Genomic DNA, 19,965 nt, shown 5'->3' with positions numbered 1-19,965 from the left:
GGTGAGTTCCATCGACAAAACCAAGAAGTCAGTAACCAAAGAAGAGGTTGGTCATTTGGGACTTCAAAGATGCATAATTTTCACCATTCTTTGCAAGTTTTAATAGAATCTGAGAAGATGCATTAAGGGATATTAGATTTCCATTGATGGGAAAAAAATTACTTTGAGCCATGGTGTTCATAGGGGTTGATGCAATCACTGGTTCCGAATCAATTGCTGAACTTATTGGTGTTGCAGAAGACTCTTGGGATTTTTCCATTGCAGAGGACACGGCTGGGATTTGGATAAGGATTAGACTCTCTTTGGTTGACAGAGAGGCTCTAATACCATAAACAATTTGGCGGAAAACTATCGTATGTTTGCCATTGATTAATGTCAACATTTATATAGAAATAAGACCATATAATCCCAGAATTATAGGCTGTGCAATGGGAAATTAAATCACCTAAAAGAGGAAAATATTACAAGAGAATCATGTTAACAATAGCAGTAAATCTTTCCATAACTGAATGCTAAATCTGTGCTCTATCAGCAATAATTTTTTTAGTTGAGATTGTTGGGCAAATTGTTGCCAAATGACCTCCTGGACTATGATGTAAACTCGGTTTAATTATGAGTCGGCTTTGTCCAACTAACTGAACAATGACCAACTCCTCACAATTATACGACTCAACCTTAAAACCAATTTGGGCCATTAGTAGCGGCCTAATTTCATTAGAGTTGCTCACGACCCATTTCCCAACTCCTTGGACGGCTTTGAAGGATATTGTTATGTTTTATGGAGTTCTAGTCTAGATTTTCTAAAATCTGTCAAACTGCTTTTAAGGATGCTTTTGATCAATTCTCATGCTCGAGCAGTGACAAAGTCCGAGTCAGGTTCAGGAGTAGGAATTTCCTCCACGATTGTACCTTTCTCTAAGTTCGAATAAAGATGCTCGAAAGGCTATTTACAGAACCAGAAGACATGTGCTTGAGGAAAAAAAAGAGGGCTAAAAGAGACCTGAAGAGCAATAGGAGCGGAAGTATGTGCCCCAAGAAATCCATCAACTTTCTTCAAAGAAAGCCATGCCTTTCTTGCGTCTGTTGTGCCCCCATAGATCGCGTATCCCACCTTGTTTAAAGACTGCAACTCATTAATCATATCTCTCTGAAGACTCTTCAAAAGTATCCGAATAATCATCGAAGCACACTAAAGGCGATTTTCCACTGACACTCTACCTGTTGATTGAAATCAAGCTTTTATCTAAGGAAGGACCTTCCAATCTCTCATCGTCTCATATTGAGACCCAAGGTTTACTTTTAAATTTTGAAGAAAAATCTACAAGGCTATGGGAACAAAAGCATTGTAGTATGATTACTTGGTCCATTTATTTTATTTTGTATGGATTAAATATTCAAGTATTGTAGTAGAAGGAAAAAGTATATCCATATTTGGCTCTTTTCATAGCTTGCATTAAATAACATATGTTGGGCTTATTAAAATGTAAGGTAAATCCAAGTTATTTCAATTCAAAGACACTTATTTAACGGGTGTTGTTTTATTACTTAATATTATAACTTTTATTATAATTAAGAAAAGAAAATAATATTATATTTTTATCTTTAAATTTGGAAAATGATTTGATCTATAAAAATTTATTGCCAATTAACCCCTATATCGAATTTTGTTTTTCTCATTTTAGCATGATGTAATAACGTGTATGTGGATGGATAAGGAATAAAATTTTAAATTCTACCACACTAAATTTTGCTAACCGTGGGTATCGATAAAAAAAAATAAAAAATAAAAAATTAGAATATTTAAATTTAAAATCCAAACAAATTCTCTTATATAATAATCTTGTTTGGTCTTCTTTTTCATTCATTTATTTCAGGTCAAACCAAAACATAAACCAGACACACCTACTTTCAAAGCTTTGTTTAGAAATAGTATGCGTAAGGTGTATGACGGCTTTTTTAATCCTACAAGTTTCTTGGTCCATTTAATATTGGATATCATGTGCAAGTTGAACTGTCATTGCATTATTATTTGTTTTGCATAATTTTATGCATGAAACGTTAATTGACCTACGGGTCATTATAAACGAAATGCGAGATTTCTTTTGGGTTTTTTCAATTGTTTGCATATTTGTGTTAGAGTATTCGGTTGATTTCAATGAAATGGTAGTATGAAATGTCATAACTTACGTTTAAAATTTATTATATTATTTTGGACTGCACGTATCCTATTGAGTTTAAAATACTCATTCCTTCAAATTATATATTTTCAAGCTAGATCAGTCACTTTAGATGGTGGCCGAGTTGTGTGTAAGTTGCCAAGTAATGATTTTTAGAAAAAATAACCACTAGTTAATTTTCGTCAAGACATTTAATAGCTGCTTAAAATTCTATTAGATGTTCTAAATTTTATGATTTTATATTTTGAATGGATTAAATTCAGTTATTAAATTTCGAGTATATTAACGTTTAAATTTCCAATTAAATCTTTTCACATCAAATATAATCTATGAAATGATATCAGTAACACATCAAATTTTAAGTCAAATTTTTTGGGCATTACAGTGATTGCTTCTCTAAGCACACAGTACATTTTCTCCGAAATGATTCTTCAAGGTGACAACACTTATGCTGATGTGGTATCTTGAGGTGAGATTTCTCCTCCTGTTGTTGTAGTTTTCTGAGGTGGTTGACGTCTTGTATAATTGGCATCTTTTATGAACATTACCTCAGAAAAAAATATTGCATAAAAAATATACTTTGTGCATTCGAAAGATTTGAGAGCCTACAACAAGTGTGCTCAGTCAACTTTTCAGGTCAAAAAAGCCAGATGAACAGGCCCAAAAACACGCCCCCGTGGCGCCCCTGTTTTTGGTCCTGTTCAAGGAGCACGGTTGCTTTCAAGTTACTATTATGTATAGAATGGCTGTTTTTCAGCTTGTGTCAGTGGCCATGTCTATGATGACTGGGATTGACATGGTAGACTAGTGTGCCATTATAACAAGACCACGTGTGGAATATCCAATGGATACCACTTGTATCTTGATATAAAAGCTATATTGAATTCATTTAACAGATCTCAAGTTGTACGACGGTGTATCTTGGTATTTCTTTGTGACATACTATACAGATGCCCCATGACTAGGAAAATATTTTTAGCAGTGGAAGTATAAAGAGACCGTCCAATTCTTTGATGACCACTTCCAAGAACTCTAATAAGGATTTCAATGCTAACTCCGTAAGTAATGATGTCAAGCAGTGTTATCTTTTTCTCAAACTTGCTTCTATTTAACGATTTTCAGGTTATCATTGATAACGGGGCTTTTCAGAGGTTAACATTGATAAGGTAGGTATTTTTTTGTCATCCCTGAGGCAAGTAATAAGTAAATTCTTCACAGTTATTTTCATACTCTTGTAGCTTATTGTACATTTAGGTTGAGTTTTGTCGAAGAAGATGACGCTCCACAAAATCTGGGTGTGTTTGTTGAACAGTAATTGAACATTTCCTTTGTTTTCTGCCATAAATTCGAAGGCATATTTGGTACACACCAATGGAGTGGAGCTAAGGGCTTTAAAAGCTTCTGCTGCCAAGCTGAAATGGTAAATATATAACGAAGTTCTTTTCTTCGATGAATTGGTAGTCAGTAGAATAAGAAAAGATAAAATGATACAATCATATCTAATAAAATACTGATGTGCTAAATGGTCTGTATAATATAGAAGTGGACCAACTTCAAATTCGAAAAGTGGATTTCAAATGTGCGCATTTTTAGAGGTATTCGTGTGCAGCATGGTACACAAAATGAATATCACAATATGTCAAGTAGGACGAGTGTCGGGGAAATTTTCTTTCAGTTGAAGGAGAGGGGAAGAAAAATTAAAAGAGAAAAAACTAGAGGTTCACTTTTTTTCTGTCTTGCTAGCCTATGCTTTGTGCTTTCAAATTTTTATGGTAAAATTACATATGCTGATGAGTACTATACTGTAAATTCTTTACCTGATGATTGAGTTCTTCAATGATATTTACTTTGTGTAGTTATTTTTGACGGTTTACAAACTTGGACTCTTTCCATTACGGCATTTTTGGTAGCATGGACGAGAAAATATTAAAGAACAAAAAAGTTGAAATCTCGTTTACATTCAATAAATTTTCAATCAAAGAACTAGTGACTCTTTTGAACCATTAGAACCCTGCATGGATGTGGTCTCTACTGGTATATATTGTTGAAGTATTTCAGTTGAAATGGGAGAAATGGACTGGATACATATTCACTATGGTGTCTAATTTTATCATGCCAAGTATCGTTTACAATATATATATATATATATATATATATATACACACACACTCTTCCTTCTTTGTGCGTGTTGCGTTATTTTTATTTATTTATTATTATTATTTTTTTACAAAATCAAAATGCAATGGATTGGTGTCATGTGTCAGCTTGGAATGCTCAAGGATGTCAGAAGTTGAAAATATCCTAACTTGTTTTAAAATGTCTCTTGTTTTAAGCACTTTTTTTACGACAACCTACAGAATCTCATTGTGGGAATGGAGTTCCTCATGAGATGCGTCATTAATGTGTAGTCGAGGAAATTGATGTTTAAATGGAGGTTGGAGCCAAACTTCTGTGAGACCTTTTATCGAACAGTTAATTTGCCCATACTGAAAGCCTGTTCGTTACTGATTATGAGAATTGATTTTTTGACCGTTAAAGAGAAAAGTATGTCCCACCTGTGTCAAAAATGACGACTGGAATAATGAAATAACGATCAAAAAGTTGATTTTTTTGGTTGAAAAACTGCTACCAAACAGGAGCTGGGTATGAACTTGCCTGTATACATAGCTCCAAAATTGCATACAGTTGACAAACTCTAAATCCCAAAAAAAAAAATGAAATTGGAACAATTGGAGCTGACCCATTTGGCTTGCTGGACGGATATAGGTAGGAGTGATGTACTAAGCCAATTTTGAGTGTGACCTTATTTTTTGACGAATTGAGCCCTAAAATAAAGCCTCCCTAGTCTACTAGTTTGAGGTACAAATCAACACAAGCTCCACATTGGGCATTAATATGGTCCTAACTGCACAATGCACCACCTTCAATTCGGGTGTAATTTTCAAACTTCTACACAAACTCCACATGGGGCATTAGTAGAAATCAATGCCTTCAAGTTTTTTATGTCTCGTTGTTGAGAAAGAAAACCACAACTTCATGATATTGCAATCTATTCCACCAAGACAAAAACATAAAACAGAAAGAAATTTGTTAGGTCCAAATTATATTAACTATAGAAAATTGTTAGGTCCAAATTATATTAACTATTTCCGTGTCCAAAATCATAGTTTAATTAGTTGTACTTGAGATCAAATTATATCTCGTACTATGTTGAACCTTTATTTCAACTTAAGAGAACATCCTATAGAGATAAAAATACACATTCCATAAATCTCTTCCCTCAACCACAAAATCAAATCACAAAAGATTCAAACATCAAACACCAAAAACCAAATCATTTACCGATAATCCTTCAGAAATATGAAATTTGGAAGATACAACTGGAGTTTCAGTTGGAGAATAATGAGGTTCGCTCGTGATGATCCACACTGAGGGAAAAGTAGTTCATAGTTGTTAGAAAGTTCTGCAGGCACAATCTAAGAGATTCTTTGATGATTTATAAGTTGAATGGTCCAAATCTACTAATATTTAGTTGTGAACTAAATGTAAGTTATCTTTTGTGGAAATTACAAAAACACAGGTGTTTCAACTTCAAAGTGCAAAAATCAAGTACAAAGTTGTTTTAATCAAAATTCAAGTATTAAATTAATCATTAAATATTATACCCACCCTACCTAATCCAACACAAACCCTATCATTTTATATATCTCTCTCTATACTCTCTCACAGACGGCCTCGTCTCTCTCTCTTTAGCATCTCTCACAGACGGCCATCACCGTTGAGGAATCGTGGCCAAAGATCTGAGTGCTGCTACTTTGCCACGTTGATGTGAGAGTCAAGCACGATCGATGAAGCCTGCGCTGTTTGATGAGCGACGGTGCAAATTTTGGTTGTGCTGTACTATTCGAACTTCGATCCAGTGGCTTCGAATTTTGGGGGTGGTGGTTGCTTGTTGTTGGTTTTTGAGTGATGGTGGTTGTGATGTTGGTTGGCGATGGTAAGGTTGTGGTGATGGTCGTGGAAATGACAGCGGTGGTTGTGATGGATTAGCGCGAGATATGGATAGTGTTGATTTGATCTGATTAGTGGTGGTGTTAACTCTACACAATTTGAATTGGCGTTCGTTTTGTCGATGGTGTTGGTGTGGTATAGTCGATTATGCGGTGCAAGCACAATTACACGGTGGTGATTTGTGACCAAAATTGGTACTGGATTGGGATCGGTGGTGGAGGTATTTGGTGCATGTGACCAAATATTTAGAATATGTGACCAATAAATTTGAACATATGTGATCTTGTGACTTGTAATTATTTTGATCTGTGACCAATGAAATAATTTGTGATCTGTGACCTGCAAAATTTTTGATTTTTGGCCTATAAATAATCAATAACCAATTAATTCGATGATATGTGATCAATAAGTAAATCTGCGACCAATAATGATGAATCTATGATCATTAGTCATGTAATTATGACTTTATTATATTTAATTAATAAATATTTTCAATTAATTATACAGAACTTGAATTTTGAATTTTTAAACTTTGTACCTAATTTGTAAATTGATGTAAACAATACGCTTGACATATGAATTTTTTCCTTATCTTTTTTAGTAGATCATTTTGACAATGTTTGCCCTTTTTATCCCTGTGAAGAGTTCTTCAAAAGGCTTTCCCTCGTTACCATATTTTGTGTTGAGTTTACTTTTACTGCTTTGATCTACGTGATTGATTGACCAATTAGGGTAATATTTATTAAATTTAATCATCAAGAAACAGTAATTAGTAACTTGTTGCTTTTTATTGATTGTTATTTTATTCCGCATTATACACCTAATCACCCCCTTAGGTGTTGTTGGGTTGAAACATCCATTATTTCAAAAACAAATCTCCAAGATAAAATCACACAATCAATAATCATTTGGCCAAAAAAAAAAAAAAACACTAATTACACGTCTCGTGACTTTGTTTCCTTTCTGCCACAATGAGCATGAAATTTCACTAAAAATGGAGTAACTAGAACCTTTTGTCGTATGTAATGTGATTCTAACACCAATTTTGCAACTGCCCCCACTACTGAATCCAGGGAACTCGAGTTGCTTTGGTTTGATATCCAGATGAATAAAGAATTTTCTACTCATAACTAGTAAAAATCCCAGCCTCTTTCTCGTCCGGGACACTGTGTCCCCACGGTAATAAGAAGGACCATCTGGCCTACGGCTACTAGCTTGACCAATGAATATGGATCAAGCTATAGGTCTTCAATATTAAAAACTTGGCAGGCAATAAGAGCACAACCAGCAAATGCATGTGCTGAGATGCAACTAGCCGACTGCACCTTTTCAAAGACTCTTTACTGACTCGAAACACACCAGAGAAATTGAACTGACCTCGACCCTTATTACCTGATGAGATAGGTCCATGCACGATGATACCGCCATTTACTCCCCGTGGTTCCAAAAGTGACCACCAAACTCTGTGGCGCTGTTCTTTCTTGGCTTTTCTCAAGTAGTCAAGCTCTTGACGGATAACATTCTGAATGGAGTTGAAGTATGACTTCACATGGTGATCTCTTCTAATGGTTCCATCAGAACCATATGCCGAGCGATCACTTAATATTTCGAGTGGATGTGGTGAATTCAAAAATGTGTCTTGAGCAGCTCGGATCTGCTTCTCTGCCTCGTTGACATTTGAAACCTGACAACTCAACAGATAAAGACCACTGCCTGAAGGAAGAAGATCATGGTTCGGTGAAAAATTCTCATCTGGCTGAAGAAGTAAAAACTCTCCCATTGGAGCATATAAGAGTTTCTGTAAACACATGAACGTAGAAGAATATTTCAATTACAGAAACTTGACAAAATGCATAACAACATGTCTAACGAATGGAATTAGCCAATTACCTGGTCATGAAGGCATGGATGATTGCGGAAGTTCCTATTCACAGCCTTGAGAAACTTCGCCACATGATTAGGATATTTGCAGGAGAAAGCTCGAGGAACAATGTCTCTGTGCATTGAAATTGCCCGAACATGACTTTGAGGTAATCCAAGGTTGTGCAGGAGACGATCCCCTCCACACATAATTGATGGTGCACCAAAAGTTATAACAGGAAGTAATGAAGAAACAGGCACTTCGCCTCTTATAAGCAACATGAGATTTAGAAGCAACGATAAACTTCCTCCAAGGGAGTGTCCTGTGAAACGGAATGTTGCCTGACCTCCATGAGATTTTAGATGAGAACGAACTTCAGGCAGCATCTGCTCATACATTCCCTTTGCAGCCTCATATATACCTCTATGCACAAGCACATCCAATCCCTAATGGGAAAAGATGTATAGATTCCTTAATTAACGCTATTTCCACAGATATCGCTTGCCTTTCAATCCCAAAACACAAAAACTTCAATAAATAGTTCACAAGCTCCAAAAGGAGTGTTAAATATTACCTCAAAATTAATAGGCTCGAAGAATAGATTTGCTTGCCACGATGCCATTGACTCAGATCCCTGCAGTTAGAAAAGCAGAATATTGAGCAATAACAATCCAAGCTGTTGATTTATATTCAGTATACCAAAGTTCTGAATGGAACATCAAACTAAAGAAATGAATATAACAGGATATCCTTGCCAAGTGAAAAATATTACTCATTATAACCTATAGGCTCGTATACATAAACCGTGCAATTTCATCTGCTCCCGAATAAGATATATTACCCAAAAAACTTCAAATCATTTCTGCGGCAAACATACCTGAATGATAAAGAACCTTGTGGCGCTCCTATCATCATCGCATACAAACCACTCACAAGGCGATGAGCTAGTCGAGTTCAGATCATCTGCAACAGCCTGCTTTACTTCCTCCTTTGCAGCAACTACTGCAGTCACCAAGTCAGTGGTTGCCATTAATGAAGCTATATCTTGATTTATCATATCGATGTTGTCGATTTCTTCATGCAAATTTTCATCTGGAGCTGATTTTGAGGACTTGAAACGAAGAATGCTCTTCGTGTGAGAATGTAAATAAGAAGCAGCCGAGGCAGCAATTCGATAAGCAACAGATGCACTAACTCTGTTACCATTCATCTTATCCTCATTTAATGCCTCGTTAATTTCAGCTGCCCTCTTCTCTTCTTTTTGTTGGTCCGCAGCCAACACCTTCTCGTTCTCAGCTTTCAATACCTGTTTATTCTTGTCCAATGAAGATGTCACGAAATGCAAACCATGGTATCTCAGGAGATTCCTGGGCTGTACCAACAAAGATAAAATTAGCCTCTCCATAGCAACTCAACCAAGCATAACTCCTACAAAATTGACGCTTTGCACTAACCGATTCCTAAACTGCATACCAGCAATATAAATTAACAATAGTTTCCTATCGATATTACCAGTAAAATTTCAGAATTCATCTAAAACTCGCCAACTTAAAACGAAACAGTTAATAATTCTAACAAAAAATTGCTAACAAAAATAATAGATTCTTTCTTTTTCGAAAACGTACCTTGATTTGGGGTATGGAATAAGCTAAATTCGCCAAATAAGACATCTGAGCATATAATCTAGCTTCAGCCAAAGTCACCTTTCGAAGCATTTTTGAAAATGATTCTCTATCAAATTCAAATTTTTCTTCGTTTACTTCATCAATCCCACAAACGTCACATCCTTCATTTCCTTCACAGCAATCTCCATTTTCTTTATAATCATTATAATTTCCGTTCTGTCCCCCAATCTTTTCCTCTTCTTCCAATTTAGTCCTAATTTCTTCAACAAATTTACCCTCTTTCTCGTCTACTTCCTTCAACAAGGACCTCAAACGTAAAATCTTGAAAACCCAGTTCCCACTCTGCACTTCTTTCTCTCTCCGTCCCCTTTTGATCTCCTCCTTTTCCTCCACAAAAACAGCGTCGTCTACCGCGATCGCCGGCTCGCACCGATTTTTACCTCCAGTCCAAAGAGATCTAAGTGGGTCTTTGAAAGTAAAACCCCAAGGAAAATTACTCCGCTGGGCCGCCGCCTCCAAGGACTGCTTCTCCGACGGTCGTCCGCCTGCACTGATCTGAGAATGATGGCTTGTTACAACATCCGGGCCCGCATAACCAGCGACGGCTGTTGGCGGCGCAATTCCGGGAATCCCCGCCTTCAAACACAAAGCATCCGTTACAAACAACTTTCCCAAAGTAAAAAGGGTTTTTTTCTATGATTCTTTGTTTTCCAATCAAAATTTACGATTCTTCACGCATTTGTACTTATAAATAGCTATTAAGAAACACAGTGTGGAGGGGCCAAAATGAAATGCCGTTACCCAGGATTTTAACCTGCAGGGCTATATTTGAATTATTGGAATGCTATTTCTGTGATGAATCAATCAACATTACAAAATAAAATACAGAGAAATTTAGAGAGAGAAAGAAACACGTTTCTTGAGCGTGTTTAAGCAGTAAGAAAAACAGGTGACCAAACATGACACGGATTCTCTTGGGCTTATTTTATACGGAAAAGTATCAGTTAAGCGACAACGTTTTGTTATTTCTTGTTGTCATGTTTATTATTATTATTTAAAAAGGTGACGAACGGAATGCATTGTTAGATGTAGACTTGATTTACCACTTTGACTGGAAAATTAAAAATAATGTGGAATCTATTATAAGGTGTTTATATGCTCATTCTTTGTCCTTTGTTTTAATGAAATTTTGAGAAAAAATAATTTTGAGTATTTTTTTTAATTTTTTCTGGAGAATATATGTGATTAAAAAGTACGATAAAAAATTTGAATTTACGTACAAAAATAATATTATGGAAGAATATGTATTTGAAAATGAGTTTTGAGAAAAATAAATTTTAATAAAAATGGAGCTCAAATAATATATTAATTTAATATACTTTTTCTTCATTTTTAATCACACATTTTTCATTAAAATAATATTACTCATAAACCTTTTTTTTTTTTTTAACTTTTTGATTACACATCCTTCAAAATTCACTATTATATAATTCATTTTTCTCATAAAATGGGGCTCAAACGACTAGAAACAAGAAATTAACAATCAACTTTGACTGTTCATTATGCAAAATAGTTTATAACAAGCAAAAAGTAAGCACTGATGCCACTTTTGAAATTTACTTAATTATGCAGAGCGGAATTTAAACAAAATTTCAATTCCCACCAAAGATATGCTTTGTATTTAGATAGAAATAGTGATATAATTTATACCTTTATGAATTTTACAAACTCTTTTGTTTTTCTTGAATTTCAACAATCATGATTGCAATCCACATGTGTCCCATTGTCCGACCTCCAACGAAAATTCACACAAGAATCAAGATTTAGAGAACTAGAGTTTTTTACTTTTCTTGTACCGGCAAGAATATGAATTATATTTTCTACAGTTTTCAAACCTTGGCAGCTCATTTGTAAGCCCAAATGGGCTTAGCCCGTCTTATAACTTAATCCGATCTAATATTTAATTAATCCAATTAATTAAATTTAGTCCATGAATTAAAATTAATTCGGGCTTATTAATAAGCAACACAATTAATTAATTATCCAGCATTTGTTAATTAATTAATTGATGAATCTCATTCTTCTAGTTTTCTTTTAGCGTATGATCCATTAGGTTTCCAATCACGATATCTAACGGCGTGAATTATTATTTTGGTTTAATCAAAATCGATAAAATAAAACACTCCTATTAATTTATCACTAATCCACATCCGTCATCCCAAATTGACATCTAGCAATATGTTAGGGCAATACATGCGAAAAAAATTTCACGTAGTATGATCAAACCAAATTGTACGTTTACCATGAAACTATTATCCATTCGTTAATATGATCCGATCAATTACGAGAAATAGAAGTATATCAATCTTGATTATCGATTATATCTTTCATTCCACTATTAAGTCAATATAAGTCGAAAACTCATTTTCGAATTATGTGTACACTTTCACAAAGGATTTCATTATCGACTTAACTAAATATAATGTAAATCATAATCTCTTACTATTTAAGATTGATGAATCCTCCATTGATCATTCACTACCTTCTATAATTATTGACATACCTGAGTGATATCATATTAGCGGTCCTTAACAGAGCGAAATCCAACATCATCAAAGTACGATTGTCTTTTTATAAAGCACTATGATGACCTCAATTCAATGAATCAATTTCACTATTGAAAGTTAGAGATTAATCACTGATACTCAGATAGTTATCCATGTGGAATCTCCTAGAGGTCTTCAATATTTTGTTCTATAACAAAACATCCACGTGTTCATTCAAGTGTCACCACACTTTAACTTGTGAGATCAGCTACTTACTTTACAAGTAAGAAATGTCACACGTGATGGTCCATTTATAATAACGATGTCTGTATTTCATTATTACTTATGAACACGAATGATTTAAGATTTAAACATATGTAATTTGTATCTCACGATCACAACTTTGTGATTAACAAATTACTAAGATTTAAAATCCTGGGACACTATTATTTAATTTGATTCAATATTAATAGATCTGCCATAAAATTGCATTAATTATATATTAAAAGTATTTATGTCCAAAGTTGATTGGATTTAGGGCATAACACTTAAAAACTCTTACTTGCATTAGATCCAATCACTTATGTATCTAATATCATAAGAGTGTACATGACAATCATTTTTATACTGCAATAACTTTTTGTCAATGTATCTGCAAAATTATCAATTGTGGGAATTCGTTCTTTCTTTATGTCATTTCTTTTTATGATCTCTCTGATAAGATGATATCGCTTTAAAACATGTTTAGACAACTGATGAGAACTTAGATCCTTTGTTTGCACGATGGCTCCATTGTTATCACAATGTAGAAGTTTATGATCAACAATGTTTGGAACTACTTCAAGTTCATTAATGAATTTTTGATCTAGATCACAACTCTTTGCTGCTTCTGAAGCAATGGTGTATTAGGCTTTTCTATTGAATTTACGATTGTTTCATGTTTGGAACTTTTCCAACTAACTGCTAGAGTAAACCATATCTTGATTAAGATTTGCCATCATTCTAGTTTGACCAGAAGTAATATCAATGTATCCATGAACTCTCACTTTATTTTCTCTATACAAAATCTTCTTAAGATTTTATCTATGTAGATTGGAATGAGTTAAGCAATTTCATCAAGTTACTTCTCCTACATCTTTTATAGAGATATTATTTAACAACCACGATTTTAACGATTGAAACATAGGGATGTCATTTCCTATTAACATGTTATATACATATAATGTTAGGAATACGACAACACTCCCACTATCTTCTTATAAACACACGGGTCTTCTTCAATTTTGATAAAATCAAACAATTTGATTTTTATAAAATCGAAAATTTCAACTCAAGAGGCTTACTTCATTCCATATAAGAATTGATTAAACTTGCAAACCTTGTAAGCATATTTGGATTAAAAACTTTTGAGTCGTGTCATATACGCTTCTTCTTGCAAGTTCCTATTAAGGAATATAATTTTGACATTCTTTCGTTGTAGCTCATAGTCGTGGTATGTAGTTATTGCAAGAAAAATCCAAATGGACTTTAACATGGCTATATGCTAGAAGGTTTTTTCAAAGTCAACTCCTTGTCTTTATTTGTAACATTTTGCTATTAGCCTCACTTTGTATGTATGGATGTTTTCATCCATGTGGACCTCTTTGTGTAAACACATTTACAACATATGTGTTAGGAATACGACAACACTCCCACTATCTTCTTATAAACACACGGGTCTTCTTCAATTTTGATAAAATCAAACAATTTGATTTTTATAAAATCGAAAATTTCAACTCCAAGAGGCTTACTTCATTCCATATAAGAATTGATTAAACTTGCAAACCTTGTAAGCATATTTGGATTAAAAACTTTTGAGTCGTGTCATATACGCTTCTTCTTGCAAGTTCCTATTAAGGAATATAATTTTGACATTCTTTCGTTGTAGCTCATAGTCGTGGTATGTAGTTATTGCAAGAAAAATCCAAATGGACTTTAACATGGCTATATGCTAGAAGGTTTTTTCAAAGTCAACTCCTTGTCTTTATTTGTAACATTTTGCTATTAGCCTCACTTTGTATGTATGGATGTTTTCATCCATGTGGACCTCTTTGTGTAAACACATTTACAACATATGAGTTCTATCCCATCAGGTTGGTCAAATAAGGTCTAAACCTTATTTACAAGCATTGAGTTCATTTCGAATTTCATGGCCTCTTGTCAGCTTTTTGACACTTGACTTTGTTTTTTTGCAATTAGTAAGTTCATCATCCATGATTAGTAATGCCTGATTAGTAATTATGGATTTGCACATTCTTGAAGATCGAATGATCCTACCAGATCTACATAAAACTGACGTATTGTCAGAAATCTCTATTTTTTTTTTTATCAAAAGTATGTCCTTCGGCAGGTGTGGGATCAGACTTAGGTTTATCTACTTGGTCAACTATATTCTAGATTCTTGAACTTCTTCAAGTTCTATTTTGCTCCAAATGTTCTCTCCTAGAATGAACTTTCTCTAGGAAGACGATATGCCATGAGACAAAGACTTTCTTTTCAATGTGTTTATAGAATTGATATCCAAATATCTGTTTTTAATATCTCACAAATATGTATTTATCGAATTTAGTTTCAAACTTATCTGATTTAATGCACTTCATAAGCGTCACAATCCCAAACTTTAATATGAAGAAAGTTGGGCATTTTGTCTCTCTATCGTATGGAGTTTGGTAAATCAACATAGATGGGACAAGATTAAGTGTGTAGCACGCTACAATCGATGCATGATCTGCAAATTGATTTTGGAAGATTTACAAGACTTGTTATTAATGGCACCATATATAATAGTTTACGATTCCTCATTCCAGATACACTACTATATTGCAGTGTATGTGAAGGAGTCCACCATAAGAGAATCTCATTCTCTTTTAGATAATCTAAAATTTCATCTTTCAAATATCCCCGCTTGATCGAATCTTAGTGTGAGAATGTCTTTATCTAATTATTTCTATACTTCTAACTTGAACCCCTTGAATTTTTTCAAGAGCTTCTTGCTTGATTTTCAAATATATGACTATTTCTGAAATAATTATCAGTAAATGTGATGAAATAAGAAAAACCTCATATAACATTAATTAATATTAGTACATATACATCTCTATGTATTAAACCTAGTAATTATGTAGATTTTTCACCTTTTAAGCAAAATGAGATTTGATCTTTGTGTCTACTAGGTATGATTCGTATTTGTCAAATGATTCAAAATCAATTGACCCCAAATATACATCTCTATGTAATCTTGGAATTACATTTTCATTTATGTGACCAAATCTGTGATGACAGATTTAGGTGCTATTTAGATTATCACTTTCATGCTTTTTTTTTGTTTCGATACTCATTATAGAATACTCGATATTTAGAATATAAATATCATTTTGTAATTTATCATAATCAATAAGATCTTATCAAGATAAAAATGAACGACAATTGTCCTTAACATTAAAACAATTCATGTCCAAATATGAGATCCGTATCTGGTGTCTAATACCCAAGCAGCTAATGAACTAGATATAAGCATTGCATTTTTTCTTCCAATGACCTATCATTTTAAAATGATAACAAAGGTCATTAGATTTTGTATTGTCCTTCTTTGCTTTAACCGTCTTGCCATCTTGGATGCTTTTTCAAAGCCCTTTAGACTTCTTCTTAATACTCTTAAAGGAATCAATGACTTGTCTACTACTAATATTGATATTGGGCTTAACGATCTTAAACATGTTCAACAACTCAATGAGTGTGCATTAAAGCTTACTCATGTTAAATTCATAATAAATTGTAAACAGTCGTATCTAACAGAGATTGCAGAACCATGTCAATACTTGGTTCATGGTTTATGATTGAACTCGATTAAGACAACTTTTTAATGCCAATCATTTTCAGTACATGAGCACTGACTAAAAATTTCTCTGTAATTTTGCACCGATGTAGTTGCTTGGAAATCTCATATCCTTCCATATATGATTATTATAATGCAACTCTTTGAATTGAAAATCATGTGTTAGGATCTAAACTCTCATGTTGCTTTTGTAACTCAGGTAACATAGTTGCAAACATCACACATGTGCAGTACAATCGTCATCACAGTGTTTATATAGTAGCTACATCTTTCTTAATCGAGTCATTAGCAGATGTCTTTGGAAAGAGCTACTTAAAGATATAACCAATTTTTTAATGTCTAAGAACAATTCTCAGATTGCAGTCCCAATCAAGAAATTTTGATTTGATTGTCGGCATCTAATATGTCTCTCAAATACACATGGTTACTCATGATTCAATAAATATAAATAATGAAAAGTAAAAGAATAACATGAAATGCATCAATTAATTTAACAGGTTTTTTTATTAAATTAATTATGTTTTCATTGTTTAACTCAAATTTATGACCCTCTTGTATAAATTTACGGAATCTATATGTGACCCCAATGGGCTGGGACCCCATTTATTGTATTAAGACCTTGAGTGTACTCAACAAATATTAATAAAACATTTGAGTAGATAATATTATTAGTTGTATCTCCATACAACTCCTATATCATTGAGCTGACAACTTTTTATCTTCACATATTTTATATGTTAGCTTCACATTTCTCTAGAACTTATTTTCTTGAGTGTACTAAAAAAAAATTAAAAAAAATTAGTTTAGTCAAACCCATAATTTAGAAATGTCAAATATTTCATAGTGTTAAACATATTCTCTATAAATCAGTCTTCTCAACAAGCTGAGATCGATTTAAGACTCTTATTTTTCACTATAATGATGGAAGATAAATAATTATTCTGACTTAATATTTTAGTAAGGGATTTATCATGCGAAGGATTCATCAATATATATATATATATATAGTTTGTGTGTGCGCGTCAAACATGCAAATAAACATATATGTAATAGTTTGGATGATTATGAACTAATTCTATTCAGCTTTTTCGAGCAAAAAGGAAAACTAGTTGGTTAATTCTTAGGGGTATTGCATTAAATTAGTATCAATGCACAATCTTCATGGTTTCCTCCTCTTTTTATGTCTTTAATTAGTCCAGCTACAATATGTATCCTATATTAATTGGCATGCATGTCTAAATGAAACTAGACTCACAGACCCATAGTAATAACAATGATAACAGACTCGTGGGTTCTAAAAAAATTAAGAGCTCTCAAGCTCATAAAGCGATAAGATTAAAATCAATTTAACACATCCACATGGTCAAGTCCATAATCATCCACTAATAAACATTCATCAAATAAATGATTTCCTATATAATGTCTAATATTATATGCTTATATATTTCAAGTTTCTAGCAATGAAGGTCGTTTAAACTAATTTAGGTAAATGGATCAAAACAATTAAATAATTAATCAATCATATTAATCAATTAATTTAATTAGCGGACATATTTAATTAAAATAAAAATTTAATTATATATAACAAACTAGAGTCTAACTCTCATTTCACAATTATAGGGTGAACTATTTAATTAAAATCAAATTTGATTAAATGTCAAATTAGGGTCCAACTCTAATCTCAAAACTTATGGCGGTTGAATATAATGAAAATTAAATTTTAATTAAGTAGCAAAACTAGATTCCAACTCCAATTTTAAGATACTAGGGAGAACTTATTTAATTAAAATCAAATTTTAATTAAATACTAAATTAGAGTCCAATTCTAACTTCAAAAAAATTTTATGGCGAGACAATTTAATTAAAATTAAATTCTAATTAAATGTCAAGCTAGAGCTCAACTCTAATTTTAAGAATATATTGGGATGAATAATTAATCAAGGTCAAAGTTTAACTAAATAGTAAGTTAGAATCCAACTCTAATTTAAATTGAATCAATATTTTAAATTAAGATAAAACTCCAAAATAAAATAAAATAAAATTCAATCTAGGATCAACGTTTAATATTGGGATTCGCTAGAAAACCCGAGCCACATAGGCTCGGGATAAGAGGCTTTACTCTTTAATATTTAAGTTAAAATTCAATTTTAACTATAATAAAAGGTCTTCAATTTTAAATAAAAAATAATTTTGGTCAAAATTGATAGTATAGGTCAAAACCCATTCGAAATTCAATTTTAAAAACTATTTGAAAATTTGCATTCAAAGCCCTTTTAGAAAATTACATTTTGGGCCAATTCTAAATTATAAATAAGCCCTCAAAATTTTTAAAATTACGAGCAGGCCCTAAATTTAAACAATTGCATCATGACCCTTTGAAATAATTATAGCAAAGGGCCTAAAATTTCATAATTTGCACCACAGGCCCCTGTCCCTAATCGAAAGTCCTAACTGAAACACCATTTTCTTTCTTCTTTTCTTGGTGTCCCGACAATGATTGACGATGCCTGCACTGAACAACAACGCACTGAAACAAAAATAGTCGGCGCTGCTCCTATCATAGCAATAGCACGCGAGCTGCATTGCAATCACTAGCGGCGATGAGCACCACTGTAATGCACAGCGGAGCTTGCTTCTAGCACGCGGCAGTTGCATTGCTCCTGTGTGCGTTCCCTTGCCACTGCAATGGCAGCAACTTTTGTCGCCAGCCTTTACGTCCAGATTTTTTAATTTAATTGCTAGAAACAAGAAATCAACAATAAACTTTTAATTGTTCATTATGCAAAACAGTTTCTAACAAACACAAAGTAGGCTCTGATACCACTGTTGGGAATTTACTTAATCATGCACAATATAATTTGAGTAAAATTTTAATTCCAACCAAGGATCTGTTTTGTGTTTAAATATAAACTATGATAGAAATTAAAAAAAAAATTGTTGAATTCCGAAAACTAGTTTGCTTTTCTTAAACTCTAACAATCACGATTTGCAATCCACAGCTGTTCAATTGTCCGGCCTCCAATGAAAATTCACACAGGGATCAAGATTTAGAGAACTATGGTTTTTACATTTCTTGTACCAGTAAGAATATGAATTATATTCTCTATAGTTTTTAAATCCTAGCAGCTTATTTATATAAGCTCAAACGAGCTTAGCTCGTCTTATAACTTAATCCAATCCAATATTTAATTAATATAATTAATTAAATTTGGTCCATGAATTAATTAATTTGGGCTTATTAATAAAAGATCCAATTAATTAATTAATTATTCAATACTTGTTAATTTAAATAATTAATTTGTGGATATCATTTTTCTAGTTTTTTCTTTAGTTTGTGACTTATTAGGTTCTCAATCATGATACCTACAATCAAAATAAATAAATTAAAGCATTCCTTTTAATTTATCACTAATCCACATGTGTCATCCTAGAATTACATCTAGTAATGTCTTAGGGCAACACATGTGATGAGAAATGGTATGTGATATGACAAAATCAAATTTGTTCGTTTATTGTGAAATTATAATCATTTCATCAATTTGATCTAATCAGTTACGAGATATGAAAATGTGTTAATCTCGTTTATCGATTATATCTTATCTTTCATTATTAAGTTAATATAAGTCGAAAACTTCTTTTTGACTTATGAGTATATCTTGGCCAAATATTTCATTATCAACTTAATTAAATAAAACATAGATCATAATCTTTTAATATCTAAAAGTGACGAATCATCTATTGATCATTCACTACTTTCATATGATTTTTGACATACTCAAAAGATATAGTATTAACGGCCCTTGGCAAAGTGACATCCAACATTATCAAAGTATAACTATACTCATATAGAGTACTATGATGACTGTTCTCA

General features: G+C 32.9%; 1 protein-coding gene across 1 annotated transcript; it reads right to left on the bottom strand.

Annotated features, from left to right (window-relative positions):
• Positions 1 to 7,115: 7,115 nt before the first annotated feature.
• Positions 7,116 to 13,218, bottom strand: LOC111406815. Its single transcript, XM_023036187.1, has 7 exons — positions 13,182 to 13,218; positions 12,961 to 13,109; positions 9,675 to 10,367; positions 8,927 to 9,421; positions 8,624 to 8,683; positions 8,079 to 8,495; positions 7,116 to 7,986 (listed from the first exon to the last, which is right to left on the bottom strand). The coding sequence occupies exons 1-7, from the start codon at positions 13,216 to 13,218 to the stop codon at positions 7,399 to 7,401; spliced, it is 2,439 nt and encodes an 812-aa protein (XP_022891955.1). The 3' UTR covers positions 7,116 to 7,398.
• Positions 13,219 to 19,965: the final 6,747 nt, after the last annotated feature.

Source organism: Olea europaea, chromosome 12, assembly GCF_002742605.1.
Source record: "Olea europaea var. sylvestris chromosome 12, O_europaea_v1, whole genome shotgun sequence".
In the NCBI taxonomy this organism is placed as follows: Eukaryota; Viridiplantae; Streptophyta; class Magnoliopsida; order Lamiales; family Oleaceae; genus Olea; species Olea europaea.
This window is presented reverse-complemented; position numbering and strand designations above follow the sequence as displayed.

What these genes read in the sequence shown, in the direction of transcription:
- LOC111406815 (XM_023036187.1), bottom strand. Translation starts at nt 13,218, where the DNA reads ATGGCAAATCTTAATCAAGATATGGTTTACTCTAGCA. An exon ending in AGATATGGTTTACTCTAGCA is followed by an intron (nt 13,110 to 13,181) that starts GTTAGTTGGAAA and finishes CCATTGCTTCAG; the next exon opens with AAGCAGCAAAGAGTTGTGAT. An exon ending in ATTCCATACCCCAAATCAAG is followed by an intron (nt 9,422 to 9,674) that starts GTACGTTTTCGA and finishes TTGTTGGTACAG; the next exon opens with CCCAGGAATCTCCTGAGATA.